Raw genomic sequence first — 13749 nt, 5'->3', positions numbered from 1 at the left:
ACGTATAGTACTACACACACACACACACACACACACACACACACACACACACACACACACACACACACACACACACACACACACACACACACACACACACACACACACACACACACACACACCCAGAAGCAAGCCACAACATCCATCAACATTATGTTTTTCAAGCAAATGCAGCTCAAAATGACTTGGAGCAAAACATAAGAGAAGTACAATAATCAAAAACTTGCTGTGCTGCTACACTGAACGCAAAGTACAGAGCGCACGATTTAAATGCAAGTCTCAGAAAAGATTATATTATATAAATTATTGTTCTCTGGCTTATTTACTGTGAGGTATTTAAAAACACACGCAAATTAAAAGCACGTCTTAAGAGTGAAAAACGCGGAAAGGAGAGTGAACAGGCGTGTTAGCGGCAGACAGGGAGAGACAAATAATTACACATGGCGTTCTCCAAGAAGAGGAAAGTGGACAGTGAGAACAGAGCTTTTAACCCCGAGTGGACTCATTCATGTTCATCCTGTCCACTGGGGTCACAGAACCAGTGTGTCTCATTTGTTCAGAGACCGTGGCGCTCATTAAAAGTGCCACAACGCCGCTATGAGACAAAACAGTGTTTGACCAAACATTCCCTCTCAAGTCAGAACTGAGGTCACACAAAATAAGCAGCCTCAGAGTCAGAGCCCAATATGATCAGTCCACCAGGGTCAAAATTAAAAACTAAATGTTGTTCCAGGCTAACCAATGAGCACCTGCATATATCTGAATAGTTCAATGTTAATTGACAATAAATATTGTTGTTTTTGAATTGTACTTTCTTTATTTGATTGGCAGTCAGTTGTTGATTACATGCAGACGTTGATAAAGCTACAGGCTACTTCAATACATATCACACTAATTCATAAAGCGAGTTAGACTTTTTGATGTTCCGGACCTTTGCACGGGGACATGTTCTCTAACTGGACCTCATTGAATTTGAGTTGAATACCTCTGATCTAGTGTGTTCTATAGGTTATTGTGCATGTAAATGGTCTGCAAAGGTTCCCTCCATAAAGAGTTGCTCTCAATTGTAATTGTTTACTTCCATTACATAGTGACATCACTGTGTGACAGTCGCGGTACAATTGGCCTAAGCTCTAACACATTGTACTCGATAGGATAAGGGGCGGGAGATCTCTAAGCGGCTGACCGATCACAACAGAGCCGGCCAGCTAACCAATCAGAGCAGACTGGGCTCTGGTTTTCAGACAGAGGGTGAACAAAGGTAGAACGAGACCTTTTTGAACATTGTCAACTTGTCACAGTAGAGCCACTAAATACTAATATCAACCTGAAAATGAGCAGACTAGGGCCCCTTTAATCTGTAGACCTCTACATGTAATGCTGCTTTGGTAAACTGCTGTTCTTATGGAAACAACATGAAGCCATGGACACTATATTTATTCTGTGGTCATTCTAACTTAGGCCTCATCACCACCAGAAATGAGCTCATCAGTGCAACACTGACTGGTAAGCAAACAGGGCTTACTTTCCCCGATAAGGGTATATGTTTTATTATCAGAAGTTATTCAGATTTGATGGTAATTGTACCCCTCTGCAGGATTATGTCGTTTTTTTTACATCCCTTCTTACATGTAACTGCTTTTAAGGGTTTTTATGAATCTAAGAGAATTCATGTTAGAGTGTGGTAGAAGTGTTGTTCCGGATTTAGTGCAAACACACATGTTTACAGTCAACATACAAATACTACGACAACAAAGGGTGTTAAGGGAACAATGTTTCTACCTTGTTAGGCGCAGTGGCTGAGGGCGCTCCCCGAACTTCCTGCAAAGACACAAAGAGAGAAGAAACATGAGTGTGCTGGTTATCAACCACAAACACACACACACACACACAGTAAACACAGCATTACCCAATGGTGCACACACACACACACACACACTTGTCACTGTGGCCTTGTCAGTGCTCGAATAAAAAGACGTGTCTGCAGGCAGGCAGGTTAAAGCAGGTGTTCAGACAGTGAGAAAACTCCTGCCACTGGCACGTTAAAACAGGTTGAGCATCAACTCGGAAAGCTCCTCGTGTTTCATGTGCAAAAGTGGAATAACCCGCAATTCCTCGAGGTCTATGAAACCGTACGATAAAGGCGTGGGAGCCAACACGTATCTTGGTTATTGAGGTTTTTATAACCTTCAGCTTTAGAAGTCTATGGATGATAAAGACCTCATTTTTGACCATAAGCTGATAATAAATACAATAGAAAATATAACAAACCGATAACAACAGCGCCAGCTTTCAGGCTTTATGTGCTGCTGATCTGAATTGTAAAAATGCATCCGACTTGATCATTTCCCGCCGCCGCTTCCAGTTCAATGGTTTCAGATTTCCCTTAGTCTGAGGCAACCTGCAGCATTTTGAGAAGTAGACACCTTCGGGGAGCACCAGGGTAAATATTTCAGTATTCTATGTACGACATACTGCTTTAAAAATGGGTGGGACAAATCTCTCTTTTTACACGGCGAGTGGTTGATTTACATTTGAATGCAAATACACAGCAATGGGTGCCAAAATATAAAACATTGTATAATGTGAGAAACAGATGAGATTGGTCGAATATTAATATATAAAACACTGCCCGGAACAATTGGTTCGTTTTCTAAATGATTCTGTCCATGGTGTACAGCTTGGACATGACATACAGGAAACTGACCATCTTTCCGCTTATTGAAATCCACCTGTTTGACAGTCAAAGTGTTTGTAATACCCAGACACAAAGAAAAACAAAGAGCGGATTGTTGTCATGTCAATTCAAAAGTATGAGAATGACTCGCACAAAAAAGCTCTTTTTGAGTCTTCAACTCTCAATTCTGGATCTTCATGACATTACCGTCAATAAGTCATTCATTTCCACTCTAATGACAGCACCACTAACCTTCACTCACTATAAAGACTATTCCTTCAAGTGCAGTCGACCATGCCGATGCATCAGACCCAATTTTTTTTTTACCGTGATTGAGTCATAGCAAAAACTCTTAGTCATAGATTACATGTAGGAAACCGCTGCCAACACCGCATTTAGAGACAAAGGGCCGTGAACTTGCACAGAAAAGGACAGCTGAGTTCTCGTCAACTTGTGACTCGTACAACCTGTTTCAAGAGTAGGGTCTTAAAAACACAGGAAACGCAAGACTTTTTTTTCTTTTAAAATGTCTCATAATTGATTCGTCAACAGGGTTCATCTCTTGGAAATACAGTACCTAGACCATACATCTGCTTTTTTAAACTGCTGCTTTTAACTTAGGTTGACTTTCTCATCGAAAAGGGTTCAAACCTCTACACACTTGACTATTTGTTCATTCAGCAACAAGGTCAGTTTGCTTTACTGTAAGTTATGATTCAATTCAGTGAAACCAAAATATGACTATATTCCATTATTGGTACAAAGTGAAGTAAGTACCAGAAATGCTGCTACGTTTTTTATTTATTAGTGACACACAGACTTGAGAAAAATATTATTAGGGCAGCAATTACAGCAATATCATTTTCATCCCAATGAAATCAATGACTATCACCACATTTAACGAGCCAAAAACAGCTTTTGTTGGCATTTTTCTTTCCATTTCGATCGATAAATCTTTGCAGCTGTAAATCCGACCCTGTCAAGCACTCATTAGAATCCTTCTAGACGTGTATCGCTTGAGCTAGATAAAAACACACTGGGGTGAAAGTCCTCCCCACAGCGATCAATCAGCCTCTCGCTGCAGCAAAAACAAAGTATAGGAGGAGGAGGAGTGCGTTTCGCTGCAGATATGTGACCATGCTCGCTATCACAGACGACACATTCTTCAGCCTCACTGTCATGTTCCTGAAGTGCACAAAGCTAAGTATTCAACACTGGAAATATTTGCTTTCATGTTACCGACCGACTATATGCAAATGTTTGAATTGTCTTCACTGTAAAGGCAATGCACCATCGGAATAGGTTTTCAATCTTTATTAGGTAAAACAATCAGCATCCACACTCTAACCCCTACATTTCTAACGCTCCGATACCTACCACCTGCCTATATTACGGCACTATAGAGTGGAGCAGGAATGAGTCCTAAACCCGGGCATGAGTTAGCATTTTAGCACTTTCTTAAATATAATGTTTTGTTTTTAATTGAGTTGAAGAGTTGATGCCTAAACTAAGGTCTGTGGTTAATACAAGCTTAAGAATAGTTTTCATTTTACAACATAAAATACATAAGCAAATACTCCACTGGCGACATTTGAATCTACTAAACGTCATGACGCCCAACTTTAGCCGCCGTTAGCTTAGTGAGTTGCAAGTCATGCGACCATCATGTGGTTCATTTAAAAATGTACTTGTAATAATGGTTGCATTTACAACTATCATAAAAGTGGTTTTAAGATGTGGGGATTATCGTGCTGAACAAAACGGGGAAAGTATCACCGAATATGTTTTGCAATAGTCCCAGAATCCAAGGGGAACTCCCATTCCTGTTCGTCGAGGAAGCCCCTAAGATACCAACTTGTTACCTACGTCATCACTGCGCCACCATAACATGCATATTATAGCAGATGGGTGCCACAAAAAGGGATGTGCAGCACGTGGTGATGACTTTAAAAGAGGTGTGTGTGTGTGTGTGTGTGTGTGTGTGTGTGTGTGTGTGTGTGTGTGTGTGTGTGTGTGTGTGTGTGTGTGTGTGTGTGTGTGTGTGTGTGTGTGTGTGTGTAAAACAGACAAAGTGTAAGTGAGTCAGATTTTCTCCTCGTGTAGGATGTGGGAGCCGCTGATAAGTATGTCAATACATCTTACACGACATCGATAAACACACACTGGGGCTGGTTAGATGTTGTGGCACGCAGGCACTGGGTGAATTTGAAAAAAGACAAACAGGGGGATGAAAATAGCACCAAAGAAAAGGCAAAGAGGAGATAAAGGGCAGAGAAACTCAAAGCGTGATTGGTGCAAGAGGCAGAAGGAGGGAGGGGAGGTGGAGTAACCAGAAAGGAGGGCAATCAATAAGGTTCCCACAGTGAAACTAGGATGCCTCAACTGGCTAATGGATTCCAGACGGATCTTTTCCCTCCCCTATACGCTCCTCTTCTAAGCCTCACTCCCCCACCACTGCACACAGGGAGGAAAGGATACTGCGGGGAAAGATTCAAGGAAAGTAGAAGTGGATGGTGTGTTGTCGAGAGGGACACACGGAAAACATATATAGATACATTCAGTCGCGATTTTTAAACGATTATAAAAAATCAAAAATCAAACGAAAAGCCATTAAGATCTAAATGTATGGTTGATGTGATTTTTGTGCGTTTATGTGTATTTACAGATAGAAATCAACGTCCCTAATCTCAACTGCTTTATATTGTGGACAGTGACGCGTGTTTCAATGTGAAGACGTGATGTCTTAAAGGTGAAGGTGGTCAGGAGTGTTGCAAGTTCTGTGAAAAACCACTGTTTCGCATCACCTCCAAGGCTCTTCGCTTTACTCAAAACACCAACACGAAAGAACCAAAAAGCACCGGAAACCACAAAAGGTAGAGTCGCAAAGACACACAACAAAAGACTGTTGCATCTGCAGGTTGGGCTTTGCTCTGTGAAAGGGCTTGGCAAAGTTCAGTACAGATTCTTTCATTACAGTAAAGACCATCGTTCAATATCAAAAATGACTCAAAGTCTGAAAGCCAAAACAAAAAGGCAAGAAACTCCAAACCACCTCTTTGTTGCATTCCTCTGTTATATCTATTTTAACGTTTATTTCTAATGCTTTTCAGCACATTCTCTGCAAAAGTGCAACACAAGGAGAAGACTAATAAGGGTGGCTCGTCTTTCTTCTTTGCACATGGTGCATGCAACAGTTTGACACCAACACAGACACTCAGAGCAGGCCGGGGGTCAATGGAGGAAAAGGAAGTTCGGTAAGGAGGGTTTCTCGTCTGATTCGCTCTCCATCTCTTACTCTCCTTTCTTTCCCTTCCTTCCTTCCTTCTCCTCACCTCCTGCTAACTATCACTGCTTCCATGGGAGAGAAACACTGCAACCAAGCAGCAGTGGTAGGAGGTCTGGCAACAGGATATGATTCACTGCGATGAGATTTAAACAGCAAAAGGGAATTCAAAAATTAAAAAAAGTTCACATTAAGTTTCATTTATCAGTTTCAATAGGCGGAGTGAAAGACTCTCCAGAGGAACGAAACTACGCACACTCTGTATTAAAGAAGAACCATTTTTTTTTTTTTTAGGGGCTTTTCTTTTTTATAGTGCCTCTAAAAATAAACAACCATAATATAAAACAACTGGAAACTCTAGTTCAGATGCTTATGATATGAAATGTATGAAATGTTGAAACTTAACTAACCAAAAACAATATGAGGAAGCAGAAAAGCTCATTAGGTCCTTTTAACAAAACCACCAACACACATTGAGGGTTTGTTTGAGTGTAACCCACTCAAGCATTCACACTGTCACTTCCCCATTCCCCCTCCTCATCTTCAAAAAGTAACATTAAGATGCATTTAAATGAATATTTGTCAACAAGGAACTTCCTTTTTTGAAATGCATAAGCCCAAATATGACACGACTACATTATAAGTAAATACATCTATGCCTATATTACTGTCTACAACTAATGCAAGTGGTGCTAACAGCATAAGCATTTTGTTCAAGTAACAAGAACCTTCTTTAGCATGTATCTACATGTTTTAATAGGGCAGCACAATTCAACTAAATCTTATTGAAAACTGAAAAACAAGATATGGCAATATTCAAATTGCAGGAATGTTTGAAACTGGCAAATTATGTGTAAATATTATTTTTGAATTACAGATATTTGTGCTGCATAGATGTCCCAGGCTACAAATCGCATTCTACGGAATTATTAAAATATCTTTGTCTGGTACGGATCCTAATAAAAAAATACACATGATGATTATAAATAAATATATCAATAGTTAGGAGAATTAACCAAAAAGTATAAATTCCTCCAGTAACTCAAAAATAGTCGCAATTTGTATTTTTTTGTTATCGTGCAGCCTTAGTCTTGAGTCCCTCAGCCTTTGAAGACTTGTAAGCTACTAAACTAATACTTCTCTTATTCATGTAACGAGTTGTTTCAACTTCTGTGATATCCTATCTTATCCTATGCATCTGATTGGCCCATTGAGCGGTTGCTAGCGCTCCCTGGCATGGTTGCTAACGGTGAGTGTGCGGAAGGCCAGTGAACAGGGAGCTGCCGGGACAGACAGTTGCTCATGTACAGTAGAAGAGCAGCGAGGAAGAGGATGTCCGGGCTGGGGGCTTTCACTGGGAAGTGAGAGTGAGGTCACTGTTGGCAGACAGAGGGGCTGTTGTGATGTGTGTCAGTCCTAAATAACAGCACCTGGGGCTCTAGCTGTTGTTTTATGGAGACGACAAACATTTAAGAAGATTAAATGCCATTTGTTTTTTTTACAGCTTCTCGATTGTGACACTTTGATACTTTTGTTTCTCATATAACAGTTTAATAAACTGGATTTTAAAATGCAGGTCTAACGAAACTCACATTGAAGTACATCTCACTGACTTTTCTGACAGTTTACAGACAAAACCATTGAGTAGCAGAGAAACTAAATGACAAATTAATCGGTAATGATAGTTAATGTTTGTTGGCAGCCTTTCGCATGAAATTAGCTGCTTTAAAAAAAAAAAAAGAACAATTGAAAAAGTCCTTTAAAAGCTTTTCTGTATCACTCACTTCTTCATTTCTAGTTTAGTAGCGATCTCGCCGCTACAAATCAACCATACGTTTAATCGTTGTAAGTGCAGTCTTGTTTTTGTATTCAGGATTGTGGGAAACGGTATTTCGGTCTGTACACACAAACTGAAAGATTGACAATAAAGTTGACTTTGACTTGTGATTCCACACTTCCATGTTTTATCTTTCAAATGTTTTCTGATCCCTCAAAACAAAGACTTAACGTCACGAGGCAGTTCTGGTAAAGAAACAATGATTAAACTGTAACAGTCTGTCATTTATTTTCCGTAAAATGTTATGAACTATGGTTGGCAGAAGCAACGTGCTCGACTGACAGAATGAGGCACCGCAAAAAGACCGTACGCTATTGGTTAAAAGTAGAACGTGACACACACTTCTTTTATCATCCTGAACGAACACATTAATCCGAGAGACAGTGACGGGAGCATCCTTCATTTCGTAAAAAAGTTACCGCCTGATATTTCCATTCTGATGCAACTTGGTCAGCTTTTGCCGTGATGGATTACGTTCTTGAACTAAATTGTTCTCCATGCTGTTTGGAACAAAACCGTAGTCTGAGAGCCATGGGAAAATTGATAAAAGTTCCAACCTTCTGCCAAGGAAAATATTCTGAAGGGAATATAACATGCTTGTAATGTTGTTAGAGCATTCAAATGTTTAAAAAGATGCATACAATAAGAGGGAAAGATGAGCTAAACTGCAACAGTGTAGGGACCTTTTGTATATATTGACACTGAATTACTTTTAAACTTCATTATTTTCCTGAATATGTTCTACAAATGTGGCTTCTTTAGAGTAAACACACAGATTAGGGCTCCACAATTTGGAATGAATAATTAATTGCAATTGTGTGATTTGCAATATTACAGGGGATGAAACGGTCACATTATCATTAGGGCTGATCGGTTATGGCAAAAATCATAATCTTGATTATTTGGGTCAATAATTGTAATTGCGATTGTTCATTGACTTTGAAAACATCCATTTATTGGAGAAAAAACGTGAACAGTATGTTTTTAAAAGTTGATTACCCTGAACTTTAAGTATAATTCAACTGAAAAAAAAAAAAAAAAGTAATAAATATAATAAAAACATAATCGTTTTATTTCGATTAGGTTGTTTTCGTAATCGTTGCAAGCCATAATCGTAATCGCGATTAAAATACGATTAATTGAGCAGCCCTAATTATCATTCAGAACAATTCGGTAGAATACCAGGACTCCTCCGCAGCTCTAAAAAAAAAACGTGTATGTAATATAAGGCTTACTTCGATTTTAATAATTGCATTGCGATTTAGATCCATTTGAAATAAAGAGTGTGCCGCCTTCGCACAGATGTCCACAGGTTTGCAGAGACTGATATCAAAGGTTTATATCAAGAGCAGCCAGAGGGTGACAGACCATGCTTTTTGTGGTAGCTTATTCCAACCCAACACCTCTTAACCAACAGCAGATAGGACCTGCAGACACAGATTGAACCCCCCCCAGGCCTCCTTCACAGAACACACACAGCCGCAAACACTCCAGTCATATAGTGAGCATCTGAGGAGAACATATTTGTCAGATCTGAAACCAGAGCAGGGAGTAAGACGCCGATAAGAAGTAAACTACAATAAAGAAGGGAGTTCTTGCAATGAAAAAGGAGAGTGGGGCTTTTTCTTCAATTGATCAGAATTTAATAAACATTCTCCTCTTCAAAACCACATTTTAAAGACCTCATATCTTTTATTTCATCTAAAGAGTTTGGCCAGTGGTTTCATGCGTTAGCAGTGTCCAGCACAATAACAGTTACTGTGCAGATCAAATGTTCATATCACAAGGAAACATATCTTTATGGCTGGCAGCTCAATATTTAAAAAACAAGTACTTTGTTCACCTTACACAGGACTTTGTTGACCTGCACAACAACCCCGTCTGAGAGAGAAAATCCTCAGCACCATATTCAAACTAGCTGACAGCAGCTTGTTTCAATCATATCAAGGTTTCAAAAATGTATATGTATTGCAACCGCACCCTAGCTTACATTTGTTTACTGTTAAATGACTAAGAAGACTCTTAAGATATTTCCCAGTCCAATATTTACCCAAATCGCACCCGTACAAACTTAAACTATAACCTATGTTCGAGAAAAGGCAGAACTACATTCACAGGAATAAGTCCCTATTCATGCACATAATCATATAACAGCTGAAAGCATTCAATTTTGATTAAATATGTGTATAACACGCTGAAATAACAGCTGCCGCCTACAACATTTGGAAACATTTCATTCCCCCCAAGCTACTTTATCCTATTACAGCGAGCTCTAATTCAAAACCATTAAGTTAATACGCTTAAATTAAAGAAAGTGTAACTGGGTGACTCCTGAAAGCCTGTAATTGATACACGAGAATAAGTAATCAACACTAAATTGAGCTCCCACTTGTTCTTTCAGTGCTGAACCCTCTTCCTGTTAAACCATGCAGGTTCAGTGCAACGCAAACACGGTGATAGTAGAATAAGATTAACCTCTGCATGGAGAGTGAACTTGGGGGGGGGGGGTTTCATCGCTCTCTGACAGGTAGTATGACATATGAGATATTGGTGACAGGGAGGGATGGCAGTTGCTATGAATAGACCATCGACCACCCGCTTCCCCCCCATGCAAACACACACAAACACACGTCAACACATGCACACGCAACGGGGGGCTGATTGAGAGTGTGTGAAGCCGGAGTGTGTGTTCGCACAGTGTTTGACAGCTGTGACTGACAGTGCACGCAGTGGCGGGGAAAAAAAACACACATCAACACCCGTAGGCTCAGAAGAGACCGAAATACACACCCTGACATGTCCTCACCACCGCTGCTGCAAAAATAATAAAAGTGCACAGACACATATAGTTGTTGCTCTGGCATGCATTTGATACACGTCTAGTAAATCAAACCGGAGCAGAGTTGCGTTTTCGGTGCCTCCCAAAGTTAAAGGGGCCTTGTTATGATCATGTCCAGGTTCATATTTGTATTTTGTCCCTCTACTGTGACATGTTGACATGCTTTAATGTCCACAAAGATATTTACTGTCCTCGTACTACCTGTGCTGCAGCAGCTCTTTTCACCCTCTGTCTGAAACCAGAGTGATTGTTCATTCACTTACGGCCCGTCTACACAGCGGCGTGCATTGAAAGCTTCACCGTTCACTTTGAATGGGGTGACGTCACTTTTTTTGCCAAACTGCATTGTGGGAAGCGACGCGGAGCTTTGCTGGCGTGGCTCGCTGCAAAAGTTGAGCAATGTTCAACTTTTGAAGCCTCGGCAGAAGCGTCAGCCAATCAATCGAATCATAAGTCAGTACAAGCTCTAGCCAATCAAACCGCTGCTTGTGTGTCCGGGGCGGGAGATTCATGTGATTGGTTGTTGGTCGAGTTTCAGATACGCCCGCCGGCAAGCTTCAACGCACGCCGCTGTGTAGACGGGCCGTTAGAGATGTCCCGCCACTTAGTCTATCACGTGCAATAGAATGTTACATTGTGGTGTCCCTATGTTCAGGAAGTAAACAAAGGACTACAAAATGAGGCGTTGCAGGCAGGGCGGAGAGTCTGGGAGAGAAACTTTGGTACAACATTTAAATGCATAAAAACCTATACAAACAAACTAGAGAAAAGGGAAAACCCCAAAAAGCAGAATAGGGCCCCTTAAAAAAAAAAAAAAGCACTCCTTACAGTAACTGAGTTGTAGACTAGATAAAGCTACATTATGAAGCCATGTAGTGCAGAACTGTTTACACCAGATATAAACGTGTTTGTATATTCAATGATGCAGAGTGATAACCGAATAACTAGCTTTGCAAGAACATTCAAATCTGAGGATTCAAAAGTGTGACCTCCTCCATGTATACTTTACCCTCAACACAAACGGAAAGTACCGGAAGCTAAAGAAATAATCAATCACATTACTGAGCATAAATCTCTCAACTCAAGTCCCCATAGAGACTTCACTACACGCGATACAAAGCCCTCCTCTTCATGGGAACTGGGAGGCTTCACAGAAAACAATGTCATCCTTCACAGGAGTTGGAGCACTGTAACAACACTGATGTTTTTAGGCTTAGATCTACAGGAGGGAGAGTGGACAAGAAGTTATTTTATAAGTTGGCGTTTATATCAAATATTTCGGGGGGGGGGTTTTAATGTAGTAAACCCCGGGAACTTCAGGTGGTCATTTGTAGGTCAATAATAAAAAGGTGAGACAAATTGATCACGGGAAAACGTGTTATTCGGCACCACAGACATGACGTTTAAAGGAAGGTTTCATCTGAAGAACGCTCTTATTCAAACGGATGTGCGATGACTGGGCATGTTCTGTGTTTCTCAAGAACTTGGGACTTGCTTACAGACTTTTGCGAAATGCTCTCTCTAATAACAGGTTGCACAATATGCAAAAGAGATTAAAGGAAATGAAGTTCAGAGTGATGAAAAAGTATGTGTCACACAGTTTTGACATGGATCAAACTGTTGGTTTATTCCCTTTAGAGTAATAACAAAACAGATGATTTTCCCTCGCTAGTTCAAACTGACGCTGTGAAAATGATAGCAGTCCACACCTTTAGCTGAGCGCATTTATGTTTGGTCTACAATTCAAATAGACAAACGCACACAGATCTGTCTTTTGTAGAGCGAGTGCCTCCCAGGACACACACACACACACACACACACTCACGGGCAGACACCAGACGCCATCATTCATAAACTCAAGGTCAAGGGGTCAGGGTGTGACCTCTGAGGCCAACTGGCAGTGTGTGCATGTGGATGTGGCCTGAAACACATAATACCACCAAACAAACCTTAAAAAGAGATGATTTTAGTCTTTAACTGCTGCATGTGACTTACAGGAAATAAAAACGGGGTATGTTTTGGGCTCAAACTCAAGCAAATGTGGTATCAGAGTGACCAACTGATCCGTTTATTTACTTTTAATTAATAATTGACTTTTTCAAAGGGTGTGAGATGCTAAGCAGACGCACAAGGCTCCATCTGCCCACTCTGTCAATAGGAAGCACATGTTAGGATTCAGATAAGGGTCGACAACATATAGACCAACCTACCACTTTAAGACAACATTGATATATATTTACTTTTACATAATAATAATAATAATGTTATCTTTCTGCAAGTAATCCTATTAAGAGCCTATTAAGTCCTACTATCCTATAGTGTTATGTTTAGTTATGGTTACACTCTCTCCCCACCAATTTGCCAAAAACTAAAAAACACAAGAGACAAAGTTAGACATTATAATTTGACAGAGCAATGTTAAATGTTCTTAAAATATGGTAAAAAACATGAATATTGTAAATGGTTTTCACATGTTTATTGTGTAGTGAAAATCTAAGATTGTGCAAACAATAATTTGGAAATGACAGAAAGTGAAAAATATACAGTATTTTGGTGTTAAAACACACTTTCAGTTCAACTTTAGGGGTTTTCATTACAAGAAAGTCACATAAATATGATATAGATGCTTTTATAAAGCAGGTATGTTTGGGGTTTGGGGACTGTAAGCTTTGATCTGCATCTAATTAAACCGTTTTTCACACATCTGTGACACTTGCACACCAGGGTGGGTCCTCTGCGCTCTGACACAGGCCCTTGTGTGAACACGAGAACATACCATATCTGACTACACACATACACGTCACACTCTACACACACACAGCTCCAGGACAGTGCACACAAACAGCAGTGTGAGGGAGAGGGGAGGGATGGGAAGAGGGATTAGGCCTATAAAAAGGTGTCTGGTTTCCCTGCCTGAGGGCTGATAGCAGATATCACAACTCCTCGGAGTGGCTGTACAGCTCATTATCAACAGTGCGCTCGCTCGCAGCTCAACTGGCCTCCATAGCCATGGGGCGGCTCAGTGACACCCAAAATATGAACTCTGCCCTAGCTGAAACGTGCACTTGTATACACAGAGATACTAAAAACATCATTCCGGTGGCAAATTCATT

At 40.4% G+C, this 13749-nt stretch overlaps 1 protein-coding gene across 1 annotated transcript in view; it reads right to left on the bottom strand.

The window, feature by feature from the left end:
- Nucleotides 1-13749, bottom strand: part of LOC104966003 (recombining binding protein suppressor of hairless-like) — a 40297-nt gene that overhangs the window by 13403 nt on the left and 13145 nt on the right. The window contains exon 2 of the mRNA XM_010795135.1: nt 1783-1821. Coding sequence (XP_010793437.1) covers nt 1783-1821 — 39 coding nt within the window. The remainder of the gene's footprint in view (nt 1-1782; nt 1822-13749) is intronic.

The sequence above is a fragment of the Notothenia coriiceps genome, unplaced genomic scaffold, assembly GCF_000735185.1.
Source record: "Notothenia coriiceps isolate Sejong01 unplaced genomic scaffold, NC01 NC01_scaffold00000288, whole genome shotgun sequence".
NCBI lineage: Eukaryota > Metazoa > Chordata > Actinopteri > Perciformes > Nototheniidae > Notothenia > Notothenia coriiceps.
This window is presented reverse-complemented; position numbering and strand designations above follow the sequence as displayed.